Raw genomic sequence first — 26,776 nt, 5'->3', positions numbered from 1 at the left:
TTAGTAGAAACCTTTTACTTATCATACCAAGTTTTGTCCAAAAAATGTAATTAAGAATTCTCTGAGTGCAGTGACTCTGCATGTGTCTTTTTGTGGCTTTTAGCAACTAAGCTCAGCAACTAACACATAGCAGAATTTCAATTTTTTAAATTGAATAAATAGCTTTGATTAATTAAGTTTCTAGAGATTGGAGTATTGTGATTCCTTGGTAGTTCTAATGCATTTTATCACAGTACATGTTGTTAATTATTATTTTAAAATGCATTAGTCTCCTTTCTTTCATGATAAGTTTATTTAAAATTTGGCCCCTGACTATTTTTGTAAGAGATTTGAGCCAGGATCAAGTAGAATTTGCATACACAATATAACCATCAAAATGAAAATAAGCATCTCAATGCTTCTTTGAAAGATAGTAGTAGTAATAAATTCACAAAGTAAAGTCATTGAACTATTTAGAGGAAGGGAGAGACTAATGAGATTACTGTAATTAAGCATGCATTAAATGCATGACAGAGTTTCTTGATTGTCAAGTAAGAGAAATGAGCTAGCTCATATTTTGCATGTTTGTTTATAATCTGACAAGAGAAATGAATTTTTTTTGGAGTCTATTAGTCATTCATTTATTCAAATTCATGCATTCAAATATTTGTCAAATGCCTACTAGTGGCTATAATGTGAAAAAGCCAGATTTTTCTGGGTTTACTGGGGAAGCAGTAGTGGATGAGAGGGACGGTCTCTAACACTGTGAAAACAGGTACAAGTGTGAGACATGTAGAGGGAGAGTGCTCACTCTGCCAGAAGACTCAGTGATGGTCACTGAGCAGGCAGACACTCAAGTTGACACTTAAGGGGTTTTTAGGGATTAGTTCATTAGAATTCAGAGAGAGGTGGGGAACTAAATGGAAGTAGTTTCTGAGATGAGGGGAGCTCGGTATAGTGGCTGTGAAAGAAAGTCGGTGTCAGAGAGTGTAGCTCTGTGTAGCTCTCAAGGAGAGGGAGAAGAGGGAGAGTCCAAACCATTCCCCCAAGCCATTGAAAACCCTTAAGCAGGAAAATAGTGTGATTAAATCTGCGTTTGAGAGATCGCACTGTCTACAGAATGAGGGATTCATTGAAGGGGGAACAACAGTACACTCTGGAAAACCTGTCTGGATGCTGTTGGAGAATTCCTGGTGACAGGGGATGTTATCTTGGAATAGAGTCACAGCAGAGGAAATGTGGAAATATTTGAGAGTCACAGAACTCCTTATTTAGGAACTAGAACCCCCAGGATTTAGTACTTGAATGGGATGTGAGGGAGAGGCTCAAGAATGACTCCTAGTGTTCTCATGTGAGCAACACCTGTATGGATGAGAAAACCAGACGGAAAGCAGGAAGGGCAGATTGAAGGAAGATGACAAAACAGTTTTGAACGTGTTGAGCCTGAACAGCGTAAGAGACAAAGGGAGACCCATGAAATAAACAGCTGACTATCTGGGTCTGGTATTCAAAGTACTCTGAATTCTGGAGACAGGAACTCATGAGAATCTTTATAACGTTGGTTGTATTTTAAATTGTATATATAGGGTCCTGAAAAGAGTTAATAGAGAGGAGAGAGGAGGTCCTGTGTCTGATAAAGATGATCGTGATTCTGGAGCCATTGGGCAATATGTTGTCTACTGTCACTGGTAGCAATTTGAAAGCAAGATAAGTAAAGAACTTCTAGCAGAAACCTAGAAAGAGCCTGAATCCCTGCTGTCACTGTTGAGCAGACATATTAGTTCTTGGCTGCCTATTCCTGGATTATCTATTATGAAAGACAAGTCTCTGTCTGTTTGAGATCATGATAATTTGACTTGCTAGAGCTCACAGCTTGACTTCTTCCCAACTTCTAAAACATGCAAGTTGATTATTAAAACACCGTAAGGTAACTGCTTTAATGAGGGTATGTACAAAGTTCATGGGGAATATAACTTAAGGACCACAGAAAAAGCCTCAAAATCCTTCCGGCAACGTCAAGAATGACATTCGGGAAGACGCACCATTTGATCTGAGACTTGCAGAATAAGTAAGCAACTGCCCAGATGGCGGTGTTTGAGCAGCAGGGGAGCAACGTGGTAGAGAGTTGGATGGAACTGATCAGAGACTGTGGAAGGAGGTCCTGGCTGACAGATATGAGTACAGACATAACTGTCTGATCTATTCCAGTCTCTGCATACGCCTAAAATTGCTGGAGTGTGTGATGTGAGTGGTGGTGGAAAAAAGGAGGTGGCTGGACAGGGAGGCAGGGGCTAGACTGGAAAGTCTTTGCAAAGCCTATTTAAAAAATAAAACAAAACAAAGAGTGCAATGTCATAAAAAGAATTCAACACAAGGCAGTCATTTGCAGATGGGGATCAGGCTCAGTCATGTTAGATGACCCTGGTGTTATTGAAAGAAAGAAAGGAAAATGAAACTGGAGTCAAGTGCAAGGTTCTAAGAAATATGCGGACTTCCATAGAAGACATAGTAGTAGAGTAGAGTAGGGGCGTGTGTGTTTGTGTGCGCGCGCTGTGTGTGCACAGGCACGTCCAGGGAGTGGGTGGGCAAAGGCAAGAGAGACACTGAGGAACTGTAACTTGTTATCCTGACTTGGCTGTAAAGGAAGTCGAGGACCTGGCCCACAGGGTGAGCATAAGAGTTGCTGTCAGCACCCCTAGTCTTTTGTTGTCTTTATGGCCGCAGCCAGTTCTTCCCTGGTAATGGGAATATCCATTCAAAAGCTACTGATTATGTATTAGCCCTTCCACCTGACTAGAAACTCCCAGGGGACAGGGAGACATGCAACCCTCATCTGAGGATATTGCCCTTCTCCCATCAACCTCACAGAACTTTACATGTCCAAGATCCTTAGAGAATAATTAATGGAAAAATAACCCCATAAAAAGACTGTTAAAGAGACTCAAGTCTCAGGGGATGTGTGTGTGTGTGTGTGTATATATTCATAATTTTAAAATGTGCTTGATTTTCAAAATAAAAATGTTAAATCATGATAAAACTTTAAGAATCTCTGCAAAAACAAAAAAGAAACGATATGCCAAAAATAAATACTCGGAAGTGCCAACTAATTCAGCAAGTAGAAAAGATTCACTATGTATTTAATTGAATATGTGGGCCAGGAAAATGTTGCCATAGCTTTCTTTAACTATGAAGAACATAAATAAATATGCTTTAAAATGATTCTTGTTCCTTACCCCTTCCACCTCCAATGAGGTAAAGAATGTAAAATCACAGGGGGAAAAAATATAGCTAAATGTGCTATTTTCACTAACGTAGTTATGATATAGGAAATACTCAGAAACATGCCGGCACATACACAGCAGAATTCATAATAACGTTGTGAGAAACCTTCTCATCCCTCGAGGAGAGCTGTACTGGCGAGATATTTCCTAGAAGAAAGTGATGGCTATTGAATTTGTGCCCTGATGCCTTCCTTCAAAGACTTAGGGGATGTTTAAAGTGTGTGTGTATGTGTGTGTGTGTGTGTGTGTGTGTGTGTGTGTGTGTTTCTGGGTCAGGGTCTGGGTCTGGGTTCATCAAGAAAGAAGAAGAGAAAGAGAACTGGGGACACCTGGGTGCCTCAGTAGGTTAAGTTTGCTGCCTTTGGCTCAGGTCATGATCCTGGGGCCCTGGGATCAAGTCCCATGTTGGGCTCCTTGTCCAGCAGGGAGCCTGCTTCTCTCTCTGTCTCTGCCTGCTTGTGCTCTCTCTCTGACAAATAAAGAAATAAAATCTTAAAAAAGAAAAAGAGAATTATGTTGGAACAAAGTTTCTTCTAAAGAGTTAGGTCATCATTAAGTCTTTTTTGCTTTACTTTATCCATGTCATTGGCTTTCATTTTCAAATCGGTGACTTTTGAAGGATCTGCTCTGGGGGCAGACTTCGTTACAGCTGCAGCAGAGAGTGTGCCTGTCATTAGCCCAGTTGCTCAGTCACTGTCTCCATTTATAGTTGGGTTTGTAAAGTGTTCAAAATAGGAACTCTGGGTTTCTGCTGATCTTGAGTCATCAAAGAAAAGAAAAGCTTTATTCCTTCTTATATTCATTTCCATCGATGCTGACATTTTTTAAGACTGACATGGTTGACTAGGAAAAAAAATGACCTTTTTTTGGTTCAAATTGACTCTACTGTGGTTTCTACTACAAAATGTCAGGATCTTAACTGCATACTTATTTAGGAATTTCTTCAGGATATGTATTTTAATACATTGCTGAAAAGGAAATTGAATCTCTTTCTCTTGGGTACTACTGGAGCCATCTTCATGCAGAAGGGAAAAGCTACTCTGCCAAGACAATATTACTCAGGTTGCTTAAATTACAAAAGTAATTGGCAAGTTTGTCCCCTGAAAGGCTAGTATTAAAAGGGGGAGGGGATAAAAGATGGCTGTATTCAACAGCCTCTTGTAACTCAGAGAACTACACCTAGAATTACAAATTCCCCAGGAAAGTAGACAAATAGAATTTGAGACAACTAAAATGTGGATCAGAGCCGTAACAGTCGGGATCCCAACACAAATGGTAGTAAGCCAATTTGAGTAGAGAGGCCCATTTGAGTAGAGAGAAGCCTGAAGGGACAGAACCATAATCTGAAGCTAGCAGAGTCTGAGCTGTCATGTTGTCGAGGCTCACGGGGACAAAGAGGGAGAGCAGTGATTTTGAACCAAGAGGTGGTGAGTGTTGTAGAGGAGAGATGCTGGAGAGGACCAGTGACCTCCTAGGCTCACATCTGGGAACTTCACAGGTAGGTGGACAGAAGAAATGAGGCCCAAGAATTGATCCGTGTTTTTCATCAGGAGCACTGTTGCCATCTTGGGTTTGACAATGATGACAATTGCTGTCTGCCCATGCAGTGGTAATAGTGTCCCCTAGTCACCATGACAATCGAGTTATCCCCCCTCATCCCAAACTTCCCTGGTCAGTAGGTGATTTTTCTTCTCCAGGTGAGAATCACTATATGTTAAACAAATAGCCCTGATCAATGTAGATGACCAGAAAGCTATATGTCTGAATCAAAAGACTTGCATATTATGGAGGGGACAAGATAGCTACCCCATCTATGATCCCACATCCACATATCAGGCAGGAAAGAGGAAATGGGCAAAGTACGGATGATGTTTAATCAGGAGAGTGTCTGTTTTCCCAGAAATGCTTAGCGTATATCTTTTTGGTCAGAACTGTGTCCCAAGGCAACTCCTATCTACTACATAGCCGAGGGAAGTATTTTAAGTTGGGCACATTGTTCCTTGAATAGAATTGAAATTCTTTGAGTAATGAAGAAAGGAAGTAGACATGAAGAGGCAGTTAGCAGCGTCTTTCCCACGAGCTACATATCTTTAGTGTCTTGGTGTGGATGAATGACGCTAGAGTAATAGAAGGCCTTGCATTCTCTCTTTCTATGCATACATTAATTTGCTCGGAAATTAATAAACAACAGAATCAGCGTGTGGTCATTCCTTTGTTAGAGCAACAAATCTAATCTTTGTAACTCAGAGTAACATGAAAACATTCTGTCATGGGCACATTTTCGGATCCCTCATAGTGTAATGCCCGAGGATGGAAGTTTAAATCTCCAGGCTTTCCCCGGGCCTGGCCTTATCCCCAGCCCAACCAAGACATCTCATGTTTTGGCAGTGAGAGCTTTTCATCTTTGTGTCCTTAAACAGTCCTAGGATCTTCAGTAAGTGTTTCTGAATTGAATGAATGACTACAAGAGAAATCGGACAGATAGACAAGGAGGAGGAGTCAGCGTTTGAGTTATCTTTGGCCAATCACTCTTTGACAGGAAACTTTGTTCTAAAATTTAGCATCTTGGTTGGGCTGGGGGTGTTTCTCTCAATACCTCTCTTCACTTTAGTGTTTCTTTCCCTTGGCCCGGTCCTCTGTTCTCTTTCCCTGGTACCTCCTTTTAGATGAATGGTGACTAAGTCTTTGGGTAATTTAATTGAAATCACATTGTTTCGTTTATTTTTGTTGTTATTGCTAGTGTTTTCGGTTAAATTAAAATGAAAAATTGCCAAAGCCAATGTCATGAAGTTTTGTTTTTCCCCCTGTGTTTTCTTGTGTGTGTGTGTGTGTGTGTGTGTGTGTGTGTGTGTTTGTAGTTTTTAGCTCCAACACTTAGAGCTAAAAATTTGGGTTACTTTTTGTGTATAGTGTAGGGTAAGGATCCAAGGTCACTCTTTTCCAGTTTTCTGCACATCCAGTTTTCTGCACTGTTTGTTGAAAAGGTTATCCTTTCCTAACAAATGATCTTGGCACCCTCATCAGAAATTATTTGTGCATGCAAGAGATTACTTCTGGACTCTCTGTCCTATTCTTTGGGTCTGTGCATCTGTCTTGATGCCACTGTCATATTGTTTGGATTTTGGTGGCTCTGTAATAAGTTTTGATATTACACAGCATGAGATCTACATTTTGTTCTTTTTCAATATTGTTTTGGGTATTCAGAGTCTCTTCAGAGTCCATATGAATTTTAGGCTGAATTTTCTCTATTTTTATAAAATTGCCAGTGGAATTTTGCTAGGGATTGCCTTAAATCTGTAGAATACTCTGGGTATTATTAACCTATATTATATTGAGTTTTCCAGTCCATGAACACAGGATGTCTTCATATTTATTTATGTCTTTATTTCTGCAGTATTTTTACTTTTTCGCTGTAAGTCTTTTGCCCTTGTTGGTTAGCTTTATTCTAAGGTTTTTTGTTTTGTTTTGTTTTGTTGTTTTTTTTTTTTTCCATTCTGATGTAATCATAAACAGAATCATTTCCTTAATTTTTTTTGGGGGGGGGGTTGTTCATTGCTAGTACCGAAAAAATGCACCTGATTTTTGTGTGTGTTTGTGAATTTTCAGAAGGCAGGAACCATGCCTTATTTGTATTTTACAGAGTTAATACAAGATAATAATAGCAGTTGCTAATATGTGTTCATTTCTGTGTTATTATTTTTCATTGATGGTAATCTTTGTCCTTTTTATTTTTATCCTTTTCTCTTTCCTACTCCAGGGCTCTACTAGCTCGACAGCCTCTCCTCCAGTCTCCACCCCTGTCACAGGACACAAAAGAATGGTTATACCAAACCAACCGCCTCTAACAGCAACTAAAAAGTCTACATTGAAACCACAGCCTGCACCCCAGGCTGGACCCATCTCCGTGGCACCAATTGGGACACTAAAACCCCAGCCTCCACCGGTCCCTGCTTCCTATACGACGGCATCGACCCCTTCCAGGCCTACCTTCAATGTGCAGGTGAAATCAGCCCAGCCCAGCTCTCTTTATATGGCTGCTCCTTCATCAGGACAATTTTACAGCCAAGGCCCAGGACCCCAGGGCTATAACACTCCCCCACTTTCTATTTCTGGGCAGTGCCCACCTCCTTCAACACGAGGGGGCATGGATTATGCCTATATTCCACCACCAGGACTTCAGCCTGAGCCCGGGTATGGGTATGCCCCTAACCAAGGACGTTATTATGAAGCCTATTGCCCAGCGGGGCCTGGCTATGGGGGCAAAAATGACACCGATCCAGCTTATGGTCAGCAAGGTCACCCAAACACCTGGAAGCGGGAGCAAGGGTATACTCCTTCTGGAACAGGAAACCAGAACCCCCCTGGGATGTATCCAGTTTCTGGTCCCAAGAAGACCTACATCACGGATCCCGTTTCAGCACCGTGTGCACCACCGCTGCAACAAAAGGTAGGGAGCTCGCTCACATAGTGATGGGATTGCAGGAGAATATATCGTGGTCTCCTCTCCCCAGAAAACAGAACCTAACGCAAAAGCGTTATGTGCTCCTTTTATGTCATTAGGAAGTAGAGTCCCAGAGAAGTTTGAGTGAAACAGGAAAGGGGCGGGGATCCTATGTGGGGTATGTTACCAGTCTGGCTACTGATTAGTATCAAGTACAACCAGCTGTTCAGTCTTGAGGATCATCTTCCAGAAGACTCTGTATGAACAGATCAGGATAGTCTGACCAGGGAGAGAAAGGGAAAATAGTTTATCATCCAGCTATTGTCTCCTGTTTGTCAAAGCTTTCCTCTGGGGATCAGAAACTTCCTCCCACTTAGATGTTCCATTTACTTGGGCTCTGAGTAGGGAGTAGATTCTGCAGTATCTCATACTTTACTGGGGGCGGGACGTTCCCAGGATTGTAGGGAAGTGGTGTATAGGGCACATGAGATATGGTGCTGTCAGATTGGGTTCAGGTAAAGTCAGTCAGAACCCCAGCCAAGGTGGTGCTTGGGGTTCTGCCTTAAGCAGAGTGAGCCCAGGGCTGCTGGGACAGAACAAGTGGCCCTGGGCCCAGGAGGTGGGTGAGGTCAAGGGGATTCAAGATATTGCAGACACCTCATCTAGTTTCCTTTGGGAAGGGGCTACAGTATAATGGCACTCGTTTTTTGGTCTCTTGTTGATCCCCATCACTGATCCTCTAGGAAGAATCTTCCTCTCCAGGCTTTAACTATATTAGTAAAGTTTTAAAAATCCTTTGTGACAGTGGTTTGACTTAATTGCAAGTATGCATGTCTTTTAAGTCAACGCGTTCAGTTACTTCCTATGAAAAGCTAAGATATAATACCACACATACCTACTCACCTACAACTTGGGTTGTCCATGAGTGCTAGAACCAACATGATGATGTTTCCTTTCACCCTGACAAGAGTAGCCAAAGAGAATTACTTGGAAGGGATGTGATGGAGAAACCAAGCTAGTTTCCAATTAACTGGGTTGGAACTGAGCCCTCCCTTTTAGCTAGAGCTTTGAGAAATCAGAAACTGCAGAGTCCTTGATTAACTGAAAGTTAAATGGTAATTGTTGAGGTGGATTATGGAAGTACGGATATGTGCCATTGTGTAACCCTTTACCCATTTGAGATTGTCAATTTCCAGACATACCTAATCCCATTTTCAACATTATAACACAAATTTGTTAGGTCCTTGCTCTCCAGATAAGGTGTTTTACTTTTTTTTCATGTGAGAATCGTGATTCTCACATGAAAGCATCTGCTCTATTATGTCCCAAAAGAATTTCAGGTTCTTTAGCTGAAAGGAACCCTTCCCAGTAGGACCTGTGAGTAACTGGAGGCACCTGTTAACCTTGTGAATTCTCATTACTGAAAGTGGACCAGCCATCGTCATTCTCCAGCATGAAGATTCCAAATTACAATGATACATGTTTTTGAAACATTACTCTTGGAAAGCCCTTCTTTTCAAAATCTCTCCATGCGGAGAGATTTTATTAAGGGTTTTTTTTTGTTTTGTTTTCTGTTTTGTTTTGTTTTATTTTTTACAAGATTTTATTTATTTGACAGAGAGATCACAAGTAGGCAGAGAGGCAGACAGAGAGGGAGAGGGAGAAGCAGGCTCCCTGCTGAGCAGAGAGCCTAGTGCCGCACTCGATCCCAGAACCCTGAGACCATGACCTGAGCCGAAGGCAGAAGCTTAACCCACTGAGCCACCCAGGTGCCCCTTGTTTTGTTTTGTAAGTAAAGTTTATCCAGAATGGCCAAGCTGGATAGGCTTCCTCTTTATTAACATTACAGTTTTCAAGGAAGAGTTTTTCCAGGAGGACCTGAAAACAACCAGGTCAGATAAAAAGGGTGTTATTCAACTTTACCTCACCTTGGTATAACCAAAACAAATGATCCTATGGACGATTAAGAGTTTAGGTTGGGAAAATTACCATCAACACTTAAACTCATATAGACATGCCGTTTTGCCCTGTCTAGAGCAACTCGACGTTCCTGTGAGAGATAGGCCTCAGGTTATGTTACGCCAACATCCCACCTGGGAAAACAGACATAAGCCAGAGCAAAAGTATGTCTAGGTGGAAGGAATCATCTGGTGAGAAGGACTGAGCCAGGAGTTCCTCGTCCACCTTTTGAACCAATCCAGCATTGTAGGGAGAAAAAAATCAGCACCCATTGCAAGAGCTGGATCTACAATGTCAGGTGCAGCCACATGATTAACATTTGGTCTGCCCCTGCTAATCCAGTCAGGGTACAGAAATCAGCTTTGATGATCCACTCACCAGAAAGCGCAGAACTTCATTTTCCTTCTTAGTGGCACAAGGTCATGATTCAGGATGATCTACTACGTTATTATAGATTCTGGATATCTGGGGATTTCTTGTCCTTTAAATTTTTTGGAAATATTTAATTTATAACCATGCCATGCATTTTAACATCGTATTATGCATTTTAAAAATGAAAATTAAATCCTGTATTTTTGCTGCCATTATAGAGAGGAGTGCTTAGAGGTTGGTATTTCGCCATCTGTCTGTGTTTTGTTTGGGGAAGGGGAAAGAGGCCGAGGAAGCTGCAGACATTTCCTGTGTGTGTTGTGGGGGCACTGGTGGCTGAAGGGGTGGGCTTTCCACAGTTGCTCTTAGGGCAGAGCACTGCTGTATTCAACTGCACCTGTACCCAGAGGCCCTTATTGTCCCAATATTGCCACTGCTGGGTTTGCTGATGTGACTACTGGCTGGAGAAGTGAGCTCCTAATTCTAATCCCAGTTCCTCTCTTGACAGTCCTCTTTCAGCCTGGGGAAAGACCTCTTTGTGTCTTGCTTCCAGCCTCAGTAAAGTAGAACATCTTCACTAATTAATTAATGATTGCAGAGGGCTTGGAAATTTCCAAGGACTAAATAATTGCCAAGGGAGGACTATTCGGGTTTTTCACTGGCTTTCATTTATTTCCAGTTGTTTCAATCACTGATGGAAAACGGACCTTCCTATCTTAAAACAATGATCTTTTGTTACATTGAGAAGTTTGGAGGAATTTGATGTTGGACCCATTAAGGAAAAAGTGGTGGTTGTTATTAAGTGAAAGAATGAAATCTCTCCTATATTTGAGATGAGCTGCTTTGATTTCCCTGCAATATAAAAGAAGAGGGGAAAGAGAAGGAGAGGAGAGACAAGAAGAAAAAAATAAAGAACGGAAGGAGGCAGTATAAGAACCTATAAAGTGTGGGGGATCGTGATTATATTTATGTTCCCATAATGTGCTGAGCAGTGAATTTGCATGCTACAGTAGACCATAATGTGTTTCCTGGACCATCTGAGCTGAGTTCCTTGAAAAATATTGTTATAAGCAAGTTTTCATAAGAGAAATATTCCTTTCCCACTGGAAATCCTCTTAAAGACACAGTGGAATCTTTTCTTTTGGCTCTTTTCTAAAAGCTCCTATTGGCTAGCTGCCCTGCAGTTCACGAGACTCTTGTCCTGTGCATTATCTGCCCACGCCCATGAGGTGCCATGTGCCTTTTCTCCAATATTCAGATAAGGTGAGTCAGGCTGAAAGCACCAGAGCCAGGACCTGGAGGCCAGTCATCGCTCTTGAGTGCACAACAACCCAGGGGCAGGTCAGCTTTAATACCCACTTCTTGTCCTGAACCTAATCTGTCTTAGCCTCCATTTTATTAAAGAAAAATGGTATTTGCCTCACAGTGTGTGAGAAGTACTGATGCTATGCATCCCAGGGAAACTTGGAAGGAGAGGTAGGCTTCTACTGGAGTGGGGGATTTTGTTAAATTCTAAAATCATTTGCTGTTAACATCTTCTTGAAAACCTCTTCATGATGGTGAGAGTGTGGAGATCAGCAAACTATACTTTTCAATAAATCCGACACAAAGTTGTTTTTGTTTTGTTTTGTTTTGTTTATGTTTTGTTTTTTTGTTTTGTTTAGTTTTTGTTTTTGTTCTTAATCCAGAGTTAGGACAGATCACTGCTCTGCATTTAGCTTTTGAATCTGGGGCATATTTAATGGTATAGAGAAGAGAGTGAAGGCAGTGGACTTTTAGGGTCCATGTTAAAGGGTCCTAAGATCTATAATTTTGTTACGATTCAGAAAATCCTAGAGAAGGTTGTTATGGTGGTATTTCACACATTCAAATAGTATCAAAATGTGGAACAAACTTTCACTGTGGAAAAGAGATGGATATCCGTATTGGGTGAACTGCAAGCAAATGGCAGGACTTTGGAGAAAGCTTTCCTTTATGGTAAACCGTGTACTAAATAGCTCTCAATTCCAGGATCAGAGGAACAAAAAAAGAAGAGATGGTTAGGGTGGGAGATGAGCAGATGCAGAGAGATGGATGCCTTGGGCCAGGTGCTAATACCTGGGTACATACAGAGGTGAAGATGAAGAGGTTGCTTGATGAGACACTGAGAGAACATTAGTAATCCCCGCTTTGTACAGGGTTTTTCAGTTTCCAAAGTACGTTGTTGACCCCACAGAGGCCACAGGGTTCAAAAACTCAGGATTGAGAATTACTCTCTGTAGATCATATATCAGATTCATGGGAGAACCACGGTTTTGATGTGGGTCTTCTGAATATTGTCATCATGTTTTCCCCCTAGTTAGCCCAGCATGTTGTCATGCTTTGGTGTTTGGATGGTGGGAAGCACCACATCGGCAGCACCAACCCCTGGCCGTGGCTCCCCCGTGGCCCTACTTGCTGGCAGACATGAAAGCGGGCTCAGGCATTTGTGGTGCGGTGCCATGAGATCAACAAATAGAGGGGAAGAACCCTGTTCATCCCTGCAGGACATCCATCCTGGGGCTTGTCTTCTGCTTCCCTATCACCGGTGTACAACTTCCCCTGTTGTTTCTACCTCACAGTGTCTAAAATCTGGTTTCTTATCTAAATCCCCTTGGTACTGTCCTAGTTCCGGTGTTTAATGTTTCACCTGAGTTACGGAAATGGCGTCTTAATGGGTATCTCCACCTCTACTCTCTGCCCACACCCGTCCATCCCATGTATGTGAGCAGATGAATCGTTCTACCTTACAGCTCTGCCTTTATCAATAACTTCCTTTAAAAAACAAAAAACAAACAAACAAGAACTCAAAAAAACCTTCAAAAATTCCCAGCCAGTTATGGAATGAACTGAAACCACAGCCTGGATTTCCAGATTCATCTCCCCCTTGAAGCCTCCCAACTTCTAGCTGAGTGCTTCTCTTTCTAGTTATTTCTCATCTTTGTAGCTTTCCTCATGGAACACCTTCCTGCAAGGCTTTCTCAGACCTTCCCCCAAATAAATAAAAGAGCCGGACATCTAATGTGACTTAGGAAGACCAAGGTAATGGGTTAATCTCTCTTATGATGCCTTCTCTTTGTAAGATCAAGTTGTACATTATTTCATCCTTTCCTTTGGAAGTTTCTACACTCTTCCTGTACTAGGGTCATGTGTACTAATCTTCTGCCAGCCTCTGCCTCAGCATATACTGGAATCTATGATTTAGGGGGTGAAGACGGTATCTGAATGACCCTGTCTCCTCCAGAGTAACTAACACAGTACGTAACACATACATTCTTGTATAATAAAGATGCTTGAAGAAACTCCCCACATCCTACTGAAATACGGAGAAAACCCTGCTTTAAAACTTATGGGGTTATTCAGCAAAATGCCAAAATCCAAACCTACTGCACCAAGTCCTATTAGGTGACCTCAGGAACACAGGCACTGTCACATCAGCAGCTCAGTATCCAAAGGAGTTAGCTAATATCTCACAGTCACCACCGTGCTAACATTTTACATTCCTTCTGGAATATGTGTGTGTACATGTATGCTGTTACGTACACAGTCTTTTTTATTTCCTCACTTGCCACATGTCCATGGAACTTGTTGATTCATATTCTTTCATCAACCTTTGGAGGTTTGATTTACATTCAGTAAAATGTGTCTATTTTAAATGCATGCAACAGTGAACCTTTGACATACATATGTACCTGTGTAACCCCCACCACAATCTCGAGAACATTTCAGTTATCCCAGAAATCCCCCTCATTCCCTGCTGCATTCAGTCCCCTTTACCCTCAGCCCCAGGCAACTGGTCTGTGTTCCAACATAGGTTACATTTCTCCTTTCCAGAATTCCATATAAATGGAATCACACCATAGTATACACGCCTGTGTCAGAGCTGCTTTTATCACTATATGTATTTTTTTTTTGAGTTCCATTTATGTTGTTGTGCATATCAGTAGTCATTCATTTTAATTGCTAGGCAGTGTTCCATTGTATGGGTACGCTGCATTTTCCTTAGCCATTAACTACTTTGGGCACATTTTTTTTTTAAGATTTTATTTTTATTTATTTGACAGAGAGAGATCATAAGCAGGCAGAGAGGCAGGCAGAGAGAGACGGGGAAGCAGGCTCCCCGAGGAGCAGAGAGCCCAATGCGGGACTCAATTCCAGGACCCTAAGATCATGGCCTGAGCCGAAGGCAGAGGCTTAACCCACTGAGCCACCCAGGCGCCCCTTTGGGCACATTTTTAATTGCATTTTGAACTATGAGTAAGGCTACTGTGAACATCCATCTGCCAGTTTTTATATGGACATAGTTCTTATTTCTCTTGTGAAATACCCAACAGGAGCATTTCTGAGACATATGGTTAACCATTTAACTGCTTAAGAAACTAACAGACTTTTCCTAAATGCACCATTTTATATTCTCACTGGCATTGTATGAGAGGTCCAGCTGGTCCTCAGTCTTGGCAACTCTTAGTCTTGCTATTGTCAGTCTTCTTAATTTTAGCTATTTTCATACTTTATAGATGCATCTGATTATGGTTTATATTTATTTCCCTTTTGACTAATGATGTGGGATGTCTATTATTTATGCACTTATTGGCCATCATTTGTCTTCTTTTGAGAAGTGTCATCAAATTCTTGGCTCATTTTTTATTTTATTTTTTATTTTTTAAATTTTATATTATTTTTTTTCAGTGTTCCAAGATTCATTGGTTATGTACCACACCCAGTGCTCCATGCATTATGTGCCCTCCTTAATACCCACCACCAGGCTCACCCATCCCCCCCCCCCCCCCTCCTCTCCAAAACCCTTAGTTTGTTTCTCAGAGTCCACAGTCTCTCATGGTTTCTCTCCCCTTCCAATTTCCCCCAACTCACTTCTCCTTTCCTTCTCCCAATGTTATCCATATTACTCCTTATGCTCCAGTGGTAAGTGAAACCATATGATAATCGACTCTGCCTGCTTGATTTATTTCACTCAGCATTATCTCCTCCAGTCCCATCCATGTTGATACAAAAGTTGGGTAGTCATCCTTTCTGATGGAGGCATAATACTCCATTGTATATATGGACCATATCTTCTTTATCCAGTCATCTGTTGAAGGGCATCTTGGCTCTTTCCATAGTTTGGCGACTGTGGCCATTGCTGCATGGGATACAGCTGGGGTACAGATGGCCCTTCTTTTTACTACATCAGTATCTTTAGGGTGAATACCCAGTAGTGCAATTGCAGGGTCATAGGGTAGCTCTATTTTTAATTTCTTAAGGTTTCTCCACACTGTTTTCCAAAGTGGCTGCACCAACTTGCATTCCCACCAACAGTGTAAGAGGGTTCCCCTTTCTCCACATCCTCTCCAACTTTTTGTTTATTGTCTTGTTGATTTTGGCCATTCTAACTGGTGTAAGGTGGTATCTCAATGTGGTTTTGATTTGATTCTCCCTGATGGCTAATGATGATCAATATTTCTTCATGTGTCTGTTAGCCTTTGTATGTCTTCTTTGGAGAAGTATCTGTTCCTGTCTTCTGCCCATTTTTTGACATGATTATCTGTTTTGTGTGTGTTGAGTTTGGTCCATTTTTTAACTGAATCATTGATTCTTACTGAGAGTGGTAAGGGTGCCTTGTATATTCTGAGTCAGGGTCTTTAGGTATATGCATTTCAAGTATTTCTTCCTGGTCTGTGACTTAACTTTTCTTTTCCTTTGAGATGAGCTGCTTCATTTTCTGAACAGGAGTTTTTAATTTTGATCAAGTTCAGTTTATCACTTTTATCCTTTTATAGTTTATACTTTTTTTCCTTAGATATTTTTTCTTCCCTGTGGTCACAAAGATTGTATTCTTGCATTTTAAAAAAATATTTACCAGTAAATTTAGCGCTATAATTACCTAGGCACATTTGACAAAAATTAGTTGGCCATATATGTGAAGATCTATGTAGACTCTGTCTTCAATTCCAATAATTTATATATGCCAATGCCATACTACCTTTATCACTAACTTTAATAGTAGATTTTAGAATCAGGCAGTACAAATTTTCCATCTTCGTTCTTTTGAAAGTGTTTTGATTATTCTGAGTCTTTTCAATTTCCATATAAATTTTAACATCAGCCTATCAGTTTCCACAAGTAGCCTGCTGTGATTTTGATTCATATTTTGTTGAATCTATAAGTCAATTTGAAAAGAGTTTATATTGTAGCAGTGTTGCCTTCCAAACCATGAACATGGTATATCTTTCATTTGATTTTGATTTTTATTAATTTCTCTCAACACTGTATTACAGTTTTACACATGGTCTGTTAAGTTATCCCTAAGCATCTCACATTTTGAATGCTATTGTAAATGATATTTTTTAAAAAGTTTCAATTTGTAGTTGTTGGCTGTTATTATATAGTTTTTTTTTAATTGACCTTGTATCATATGACATTGTTAAATTTAACAGTTTTACGAGCTTGTTTAAGACTCCTTTGGCTTTTCTACCTGATCAGTTTATCAGCATATAGTTGTCAATTCACTTGTTTATTTCCTTTGTGGATAAGAGTCTAGCCATCAAATTCTTACATTTGGAAGATAGGCCTTTTTGGTTGAAGAAAAGGTTTTTCACAAAATTGAAGAATGTTAATTGGAAAAAATAATAAATCTTTAGCATTTCCTTCTCTAGATTAGCCTACTGAAACTGTCAGACATAGAAGTCATCTTTAGAACTATTAGATCATAATTCCTTAAACTTACAGATAAGAAAACTGAGGCCTGAAGTGTTACTGTGATTTGAAGAGTTAGTTATACAACTAGTAGGTCGCACATATCAGTAAAACTGGCTTTTTTATAACACAGTTCCTCTGCATTGGCTCAAAACATATGAGATCAGGAGTATAAAGGAGCTTTAAAAGGTGTGATAGTCATTGCCAAAAGGAGCTTACACCTACCCTTAGACTCCCCGTCAGTTTTATACATTCTCTAATCACAGAAAATTGCTATCTTCTCAGTGTTCTTTGTTCTGTCTCATACATAGTTGTTCCTCCTGTGAAAAGACTTGTTCTTAGGGTCTGTATGATTTTTTTACTCAGTCCATGATTTCTTCTTCCCCTAACTCTAAAATTTATCATCAGAATGGATGTCCTCATACACTAAGAAATGTCTGTGAATATTATTCATTTTGCTAATCCTATTTCTTCAGCGTTTTAGATGTTTAGAAATATTCCAGGTCCCTAATCTTTGTAGAAAATTAAGTAAATCACTTTAAACAAATGATTCTAACAATATGTAATTTTTTGCATTTATAGAGCTCAGAGAACTCACTTCAATTTACCATTGTTTTCTCTTTGTTCTATTTCATTCCTATAGTGAAAGAACTACCCAACTAAATGATAATGTCCCTCTAGAATTTTTTTACCCCCCGAATGGCCAGCTGCAAACACTCATGCTGTCCTTTCTCAGAAGATAGACTATGGTTGTCTTCCCCAGCAAACAAAGAAGTTTGCCCATTATTGGTGTATAATGATTAGTGGTGAATATACATACTTTTTAAAGATTTTACACACACAGTATTAGGAAATGTTCCCATAGTGAAAGTCAAATAGTTGACTTTCCAAAAGTGCCAATGCCAAGCAATAACGATTTACTTGTTATTTTAGCTGTTTGATTTAGGAATATGGAAAACTCAACTTTTAGATACACTCTTGGCAAAGAATATGGTGTTTGCTCTATTTTATCCTTAGAACTCAGTGAATGTTCTTCAGAAAATAAATTTGGTTAACCTCAGAAGGTTACTTACTTACAATATTATTTTGAAATACATAAATAATAACATGTAATATTTTTATAACCCCATATAAAATTTTACCAATTTCATATATGTGGAAAACTCTTTATCATGTCCAGGGGCAACTTGTCTGGTATCCCATTAATACCAAATGTCAGAGATAGGGTGAGAAATGGGTCTTCTGACTGCTAGCCCAGAATTCTCCCATTCCATAGCACTTGCCTCCATTTAGCTCATAGTAGTTATTCAAATATCAAATATCCCTTGGCTCCAGAAGTCTGGAGAATACAAATTTAGAGTTGTGTTTCTGAGATATAACATACATTTAGCATTATTTGAACCCCAAAATTCAGTCAATACTATATTATCAAGATTTAAGCAGTTGAAACTATACACTAATCTAAGTTCAAGATAAAAGATACCCTTTTATTCAGTCTTCATAAGTATTTGGTGTATTTATATCTCTTCAACCATAGACAATAAATTTATTTGGGACATACCTTTAGGGATTATTGTGAAAATATAGACTAAGAGGGTATAAGAATGCTAGTCATATTCATTTGGGATCTGTTAGATATTACTTGTTTTTTTTTTCCTGGTCTATACTTAACATCTTCAACAAAAATTTGGATAGTTACTATAAAAATATTCCCAATTTTTACCAGAGGAAATCCAGTTTTCAGTCCTGCTATCCATCCCATTCAAAAGACAAAAAGTATTAATTAAGCAAGCTCTATAGAAAATAACTGGTGCTAGCAATCCCTACAGAGGGCAGGGAAATTTCTAGTGACTTGCAGAGAACTGGGAAAGAGTTTGAAAAGGCAAGCGGGGGAATATGGACCATAACCCAGCAAATGTAGCCCATGGGCTGAATCTCACATACCACCTGATTTTGTAGATCATGTTTTATTGAAATATAGCCATGCCCACTTATTTATTACCTATGACTGCTTTCTGACTACAGTGGTAGAGTTGAGAGTTACAGTAGAGGATGTATGGTCTTCAAAGCCCCAAAGATTTACTGTATGTTACTTTACAGAAGAAGTTTACTGACATCTTATTAAAATATGGAAACACTTCACAAAACATAGATTCTCATTAAAATTTCTTGAATATTTCTCAACTATTCTTTCTTATACAGTAGATTGAGAATCTTGAGCTGGAGGTTGTTTCAATGGTCAGTGATAATTTAGGGGAAGGAAAGAATTAAAAATCAAACCCAAAAACCCTACTACTTGGCAGAATGGATTCTGTATCCCTCCTGGCAAACTTCTATTGAGCCTTCAGAATCTATCAATATTAAATCTTAGAGAAGCTTGACCATTCATTCACCCAATCTCCTACACATTATTGTCATTCCTCTGAAGTTTCTCATAACATTTTTCTTGTTCTTTTACCATAACATACATATTAGTAGATATCTTAAGTATATCATAACTTTAGGGTTCCTGGGTGGCTTGCTTAACTGGCTGACTCTTGATTTTGGCTCAGGTCCTGATCTTGGGATGCTGGGATCCAGCCCTATGTCCAGCTCTGTGCTAGGGGGACAGTCTGCTTGCAAATTCTCTCCCTCTCCCCTTCTCCTTACTCCCAGGATCTCTCTCTCTTTCTCTAAAATACATAAATAAGTCAGTAAATAATAACTTTATTGGAATAGAATTCACATAGTAGAATTAACCCACTTAAAATGTATAGTTTAATCCATTGTTTTTAGTATATTCATGAAGTTGTGTGACCATCATCACAATCTCTCACCCTAGAAAGTTTAAAACTCATACTTACTAATTCCCACTTCCTATTTTCCTCAAATCCTCCAGACTACTAATACTTTCTGTATCTATAGATTTGCCATTTCTGAACATTTGGATTCAAACAATATATAGTCGTTGGTGACTGGATTCCTAGCATAATGTTTCCAAGTTCCGTTCATGTTGAAGTACATCTGAGTACTTCATTCCTTGTTATTGCTGAATACCATGCCATCGTACAGACATACATCCAATTTATCCTTTCACCAGTTGAGGGACACTTTTTGGAGTTTGTTTTTCTTGGCTCTTATGAGTATTTGAGTTCAAGTTTTTTGTTTGTTTGTTTGTTTGTTTTTGTTTGTCAGAGAGAGAGCACATAAGCAGAGGGAGCAGCAGGCAGAGGGAGAAGCAGACTCCACGCCAAGCCAAGGAGCCTGATGAGAGACCTAACCCCAGGCCCCTGAGACCATGACCTGAGGCCAAGGCAGACACTTAACTGACTGAGTCACCCAGGCATCCCTGAGTACAAGTTTTTTTTACTGTACATATGTTTTCAGCTCTGTTAGGTATATAGGTCGTTTTGTAATTTCCTAGGTTATATGGTAACTTCATTTTTCACCTTCTATGAAGCTTGGACTGCTTGGACTGCTTGCCAAAGGGGTTATACCATCTTGGTTTCCCACCAGCAGCTCATGGGCATTCTGATTTTTCCATCTCTGCATCCCATTGGATTTTAATGACACTATATGTCTGTCTCTTCAAGTATACATTTCTGTTCTTCAAGGGTGTGACTCAGGTATACTGGGGTTTTGTTTCTTATATTCCAAAGATGGTACAGTGCCTATAGTCAGTCAGTAAGTCAAAGAACTTGAGTTACTGACTTGATATGGCTTTGCATACAGTTCCTATTACTGAGAGTTGTTAATGTGGTTCTTTTTGAATATGTGTGTTCTTACTGATGTTCTTTTTTTTTTTTTTTTTTTTTCTAGCTGTGTTCCCAGTCTCGTGTAGGCTTTAGATCCTAGCTTGCATCGCCAGTAGATTACTCTTCATTTAGATGCACTTTTTTTCCATCACTGAGGCTAATTTCCCAGCTTGCATCATTGTAGAGTTTTTCTCTTGCTGTGGTCAACTTGAACTGCTCTTGTCTCTGTCCCTTACAGCACAGTGCTGTGTATAGTGAACTTTTTTTCATCATTGAGGGGATATCACCTCACCCAACCCTGTTTTTCCCACAGGTGGCTGTTAACCTTTTCAGTCCTGATGGTTCTGCTCTTCTAGGAGCTCAGGCCTAACACCCGAAGTTGTTTTGACTCTTCTTCATCACACAGCACATGCTTTCAAGGCGGCGATGAAATAATATCTCTTCTTACCACCTCTCCTGCCCTTTCCCTGGTGGAAGCCTGGTCCGGCCTTTCCTGAGTTATTACGTTGGCCACCTACTGCTCTGTCTTTTCCACTCTGGTCCCACTTTGGCCTGTTCCAACTTAGAGTGATTCTTGAAAATCGAATTATTTCACTTTCCTGCTCAAAACTCTTCAGCAGCTTGCGAGCTCCACACCTTCCCCTTGAGGGAAGCAGGCATGGTGCTTACAAGGCCCAACTCGTTTGTCCCCTGGTAACTCTCTGACTTCATCTACCCCACCCGCCTTCCCCCTGCTCCAGGCACACCCCATGCAGGCACACTCCTGTGTCAGGGTCCTTGTTTCACTGACCTTCTGCCTGGAATGCTTTTCTCCAGATCTCCACATAGCTTGCTCTCTTACCTCCTACAGGACTTTATTGAAACGTGCTACTTTGCTGAGGAAGCCTTCCCAGACTACCGTACCAAAAATACCTCCCCTGCCCTAAAATGCCCTTATCCACCTTTACTTTCCCCTGTAAATCACCGTCTAACCTAAACATTTTCATCATTTGTTCTTTATTTCCCTCCCCCTTGAAGGTGTCATAATAATACCAAAGACATTTGTCCTTTTTGTTCATTGCTATATAGTGACCATTGACTGACAAGCAATAAATCCTTGGAAAAGATGCCTTAACGAGTGAATGAGTAAATGCTGAGAACAGAATCATTCTGTCTGGTAACTTTTCATCCATATAGCTATTATGTGGGAAAGGTCACAAGTTCTGAGGGCCTCCAGTGTATGACACCCGCTTTATGTAGATTTCCCTAAACTCTATACCCCCCACTCCACCCAAGTCTCCTGGCCCTCCTTTCCACACCATGTGTTGTCTATTTTGATAATGTCTACGTAGTAGAAAGACTTTGGAACTTGAAATCAGCTTTGAGATTGAGTTTCAAACCATAAGGAAAGTTGTGTGTGATGACAGATGTGGAGGTACTTTTTGACTATAAAATTCCATACCTGTGTAAGAGATTATTTTAATATTTGGAAGGGCTTAAGCTACAGGAGGGGGATTAAACATCTTAAGTGACAGATGGTACTATTAAATATTTTAAAGCTGTGTGGATTAATAGCTGCTAATATTGATTGAGCATTTATGTCAGGTACTGTGCTAAGTACTTTCTGTGAATTAACACACACAGTCTTCTCAGTAACACTAACAGTTTTAAAAAGTGCTATTCTAGTTTGCTGAGAAAAACTGAGTCTTAAAAAGATTAAGTAGTTCTCCCAACCCAGAAACTTTCATGAATATGAACAGTTAGGTGTTTAAGCAGGAGAAATTGTTTTACTGTGTCACGTGGCTTTATTTGATCATTGGTTCTTTTTATTGAAAACTATTCATTGCCCATTTTGTGGTGCTGGGATTAGAGTCAGGAACAGAATAAGATTGCTTTCCTCTTCAAACTTATATTCTATTTTTTTTTTTTCAAAGGGTAGGGAACAAGACAGTTTAGGCAGGGATACTGGCTCAGTATAAAATAAAAAGAAGAATTTTAATACTGGGGTAGAGAGTGATTTAGGTAGCCAACTCAGGAAAATCACTGAAGGAGTGACATTTGGCCTGAACCCTGAATAGTGTAGAGGGGTCAAGTCTTCTAAGATCTGGATGAAGAACATTCTAAACCAAGGACAGCAAGGATGAGTCCTCCGACTTGGCATTGAGAAGAATAGAAAGCCAGGGTGCTGGAACGTAGTCTGTCGAAGAGAATGGAATACAGTGAGATGGGAGAGGTAAGCAGGGTCCAGATCTTATGGATCATGGTAAGGAGTTTGTCTTTATTCTAAGTGAAATGAAAATCCACTGGAGCATTTTTAGCAAGGGAGTGATAGGGCTTGGTGTTGTTTTAAGGTAATCCCAGCCACTGTGTAAGATCATAGTGGATGTAGGAGGCTTTCGTAGGCTCTGGCGCTTCTGTAGTTTTCCTAAACACTGTTGAGAAGGTGGGCTTATAAACTTTCTTATTTGAAAATACAAGAGCTTTTATATTAAGAAATATGAACGTATGGGCCACTTCATTAGTATGGAGTTTGTATCTCCAAATTCTATAGTTGTGTCCTAAGGCAGACTCCCAGCCTCCAGCCCCAGGGGCAGTGGTGGGGAGTGGGGTATGATTATGAATGAGAAGCGAAAACAAAAGACACACCAGTCTCTCTCTCAAGTGTCAGAGAGAGGTTTATGCAAGCAATGGAATGCCATGCAGGCAGTAATGGGAGTCATAATAGTTCAAGATGTATGAGTTTGGGGGATGAACTAATATTGCATGTTCTACGGAACTTCCAAACTTCAGATTTTACTGAGCCAAAAAAGACACAGTCTGACACCGCTACATTTTTCAGTTGCTCTGGAATAGTTAAAAACTGAAAACTCTAAAGTCAGGGACAGTGTAGTCATGGGAGGTGGGGATGGGGGGATGAAGGTATCACCTACTTCTGTTACCGAGGCAATGTCAGGAGGCTTGCAGGAACATTCTTTGAAGCAACCATGGATCCTTCTGGTGGTCTTCTCTGGTTTCCCTTCTCATCCCTCCCTCTACCACTGTGGCAATTTAACGATCAAGAGCAAATAATGACATCAGTTCGTCAAGACTTCCTATTCACACCAGGTGTTTCTCACCTTAACTGTGCTTCTTATCAACTCACTGTACCCTTTACAAGTTATCCCTTTGTCTTGAAATAACTTCTGCAATATTTTTCATGCTTCGTAATATTCTCGGTATAAATGGTCCAAAGTGTGTATCAGTAGAAACCTGCTTTCCCAGCAGTCATACTGGGACATCTTAAGAGTCTTCCAAACTGCTTTCAAAATAACCCTGTCTGGACAGGCACATATATAGTTTAGCCACATTGTTTATTCCATGAGTACCACCAAGCATATATGAGTTATGTAGTAATATTTTAGGAAAAAAAGCATTGATGAGATATGTAGGTCTTAATTATAATTAGTAATGCTAATGTATGGCTGCACAGACCTATTTTCTTAAAATTTTACTTTCAGTAAATAGCACATACCATCTAGATACCATTTTTCTTGATACCAAAGGACATACAAAAATCAGCTAAAACTTAGCTCATCCTCAAAGAGCTTAAAATCTAATGAGAAAGGTCAGATATGTATTACTGGTGATATGGGTCTCTGACTATTCACTTCTTATTCATCAGGGTGAAGTATTATTTTAAAAAAATAGAGCTGATATCCCTACTCTTTTAGAGAATAGAGCATTTCCCCCATGGTCAGCCACACATGGACCAAGAGGCCTTGTGAAACAAAAATCGTAAAAGTGCTAAAAGAAAGCCCCTGGGAAAGTTCTAGTGGAGGTAGAAAGAGTGGATCAATTTTGCAAGGCTTCATGTAGTATATGACCCCTATTAGTCTTGAATCAGTGGAGATGGGGAGTGGGGAAAAGGAGACAAGATTAAATTGTGTAATTGCCAAGAACATCTAAAAGCTGGGGAATCAAAAGATCTTCCTTAACTTAGATTAATTTCAATATTAATTGAGTGCCTTTCTGATTCTCCACATTTATAGCCATCTGCCTCTAAAAATAAGATCAGTTTCAAAGCTGGCTCACTACTTATATCTTTGCATGTGATAGCATAAAGACAAGCATGCATAATGAAGACCCTAACATAACTTGATGTTACTGACCAAAGTTAGTAGGTAAGTAACACCTCTCCCAATGTTAAATATTTTGCAATAGTGAATTTTAATGACTTGGAGCCCATGTCCTCTTAGGAAGTAATTTTAAACCATTGGGAAATGTCTTGTTTAAAACACTATCGTGGTAAAATGTTCACACATTCTGAAGTTTTAAAACCTGCTCTTAAGTGTGAATGCTAGAAGTCACCCAAATTAAATCATTATTGCTTTACCCAATGCCTTTTTATGCTTTGGTTCATTTAGTCCTCTCAAAATGTATATGAAGAAAATACTATTAATATCTGTTTTTTTTTTTTTTTTTTTTACTGAGTGGGAAAGTAAGATACAGAAGGATTAAGTTACTTGCCCATGACCGTATGGCCCAAGCCCTTAACCATTAAACCACACTGTCTCCTTGTAAAGAGATATTTACAGAAATTTACACTGATGTTTAGCCATCCGGCTTTAAATCTTAAATCTAGTTCTCTTCTGATCTTGAACAGGTCCCATATGCCAAGCTGCTGAAGATCCCCCTTCTAAAATAAGAATACTGGAGGTTATCTGCTAGGAAAGCTTCCTAATTATTTTTTTCAAATAGAGGACATTAGCTCATCTCTTCATCTTTCATCTGCTGGTCTGCCCTGCCAGACATTTTTGAAGCAAGTGGCAGAATGAGGGGTGTGGTGGCTGGGCCATGGAATGGCACTAAGCAGAATGACTTCAGTCTCAGAGAAGAAAGTACTACTGAGCTCTGAGAGATGCAATACAAAAGCTCAGGACATCTCAGAGCCAATGTACTGCCTCAGCACAGTGCTCCAAGTGTGAAGAAGACTTGAAGCAAGACCAACAATGGCCAGTTTCTTAAGAGTGATATGATGTAACCCAAACATGTCTACTCTTTGCCAAATGCCAGGAGTAACAGTGTTTCGTATATTTGCATGAATAATTTACAGCATCACCGAATGGCTGATACAAAGAAGGTAAGGGGAAAGAAAATCTTAAAATAAGCTGTAAAATCCAGCCCATTTATGTCTGAAGTTTAGAGTCAGTCAAACAAAACAGATTTTCCATACACCAACAGCATTTGCCATTGATTCAAAATAAGCCTGTTCTGAGAAAGGATTGATTAAATAAATAAATATCTAAAAATTGCCTGTCTTGAAACCCTTGGGTAGAACATTGAGTTGCGTTCCTACAGGAGGAATGCCAAATGAGCAAGCCTAGGCCAGGTTTGTTTGGAAAGCCTTATTTGGAGAACCATGGAAGTGTGAATGTGATCACATGAGAAGCTGGGGACTGTTCAGCCTTCTGTGATTGTTCTATGAGTTCTAGTACCAGGCTATTAATAGGGAGTCAAGCACAAGTGTGCCGCTGCAGTTTTGTTTTTTTTTTTTTAAACTTTCATGGATCATATTTACAAAGACCCATTTCTTTAGCAAGAGACTTTGTGGTAAGGGAGTCATTGGTTTCCATTTTATATCCTTTTGTTCCATGCTTATATCCAATGTTCCATGCTTATATCCAATACTCAATGTTAACTTTCCCTATTCAAAAACAGAAGCCTAGTTTTCCATTTTGAGGGTCAACTGATTGCAAAATCAAAAAGTTACTCCAGCATATTTGCTCAGTGGTTGGGGAGTTCATAGATCTTTAGATAGTCAGAGACCAAATAAACGTGTTACCTTTGCTTTTCTAAGAAGCCATCTTGCCCATTCACAAGAAATTAAGATCCAGAGAATGTCCAATGCCTCAAGGGCAGAGGTAGGACTTTAAATCTGGGTGGTTGAGGATGGTTCTTTATCTATGTTGGTAGATGCTTTGTGATTACCTTTGATAAAATGACTGGGAATGTTTTCATCCAATATATTCCATATCAATTCTTTCTTTTCAAAAAAGAACTCAGATGGATAGACAATGAATAATTACCCTCTTTTATAGATGATGATAAAATTGTAGAGAAGTCAGTCACTTCCTCAATTTTGCACGCTACATAAATCATAGAATCCTCATTCCTTGTCTATAAAACCCATAGCATGAAACAGGTGGAACTAAAAGAAATTGCACTTCGCAACTTTTCTGTTTGCAGAATGCCCCTTTCTGTGGCTTAACATTTAGATAGAAAAATAAGAAATGTGCTAAAGAAGACACAGCATATGACTTTTAGGGGGACATAACTTATCCCAA

The 26,776-nt window shown here is 39.8% G+C and overlaps 1 protein-coding gene across 12 annotated transcripts in view; it reads left to right on the top strand.

The window, feature by feature from the left end:
- The window catches only part of LPP (LIM domain containing preferred translocation partner in lipoma), a 662,033-nt gene that overhangs the window by 395,198 nt on the left and 240,059 nt on the right, over positions 1-26,776 (top strand). For all 12 annotated transcript variants that reach the window (XM_059391302.1, XM_059391292.1, XM_059391291.1 and 9 more), the window contains one exon: positions 7,018-7,707. In XM_059391302.1, coding sequence (XP_059247285.1) covers positions 7,018-7,707 — 690 coding nt within the window. The remainder of the gene's footprint in view (positions 1-7,017; positions 7,708-26,776) is intronic.

The sequence above is a fragment of the Mustela nigripes genome, chromosome 2 (genome assembly GCF_022355385.1).
Source record: "Mustela nigripes isolate SB6536 chromosome 2, MUSNIG.SB6536, whole genome shotgun sequence".
In the NCBI taxonomy this organism is placed as follows: domain Eukaryota; kingdom Metazoa; phylum Chordata; class Mammalia; order Carnivora; family Mustelidae; genus Mustela; species Mustela nigripes.
Note: the sequence above shows the minus strand (reverse complement) of the source record. Positions and strands in the feature narration are given on the sequence as shown.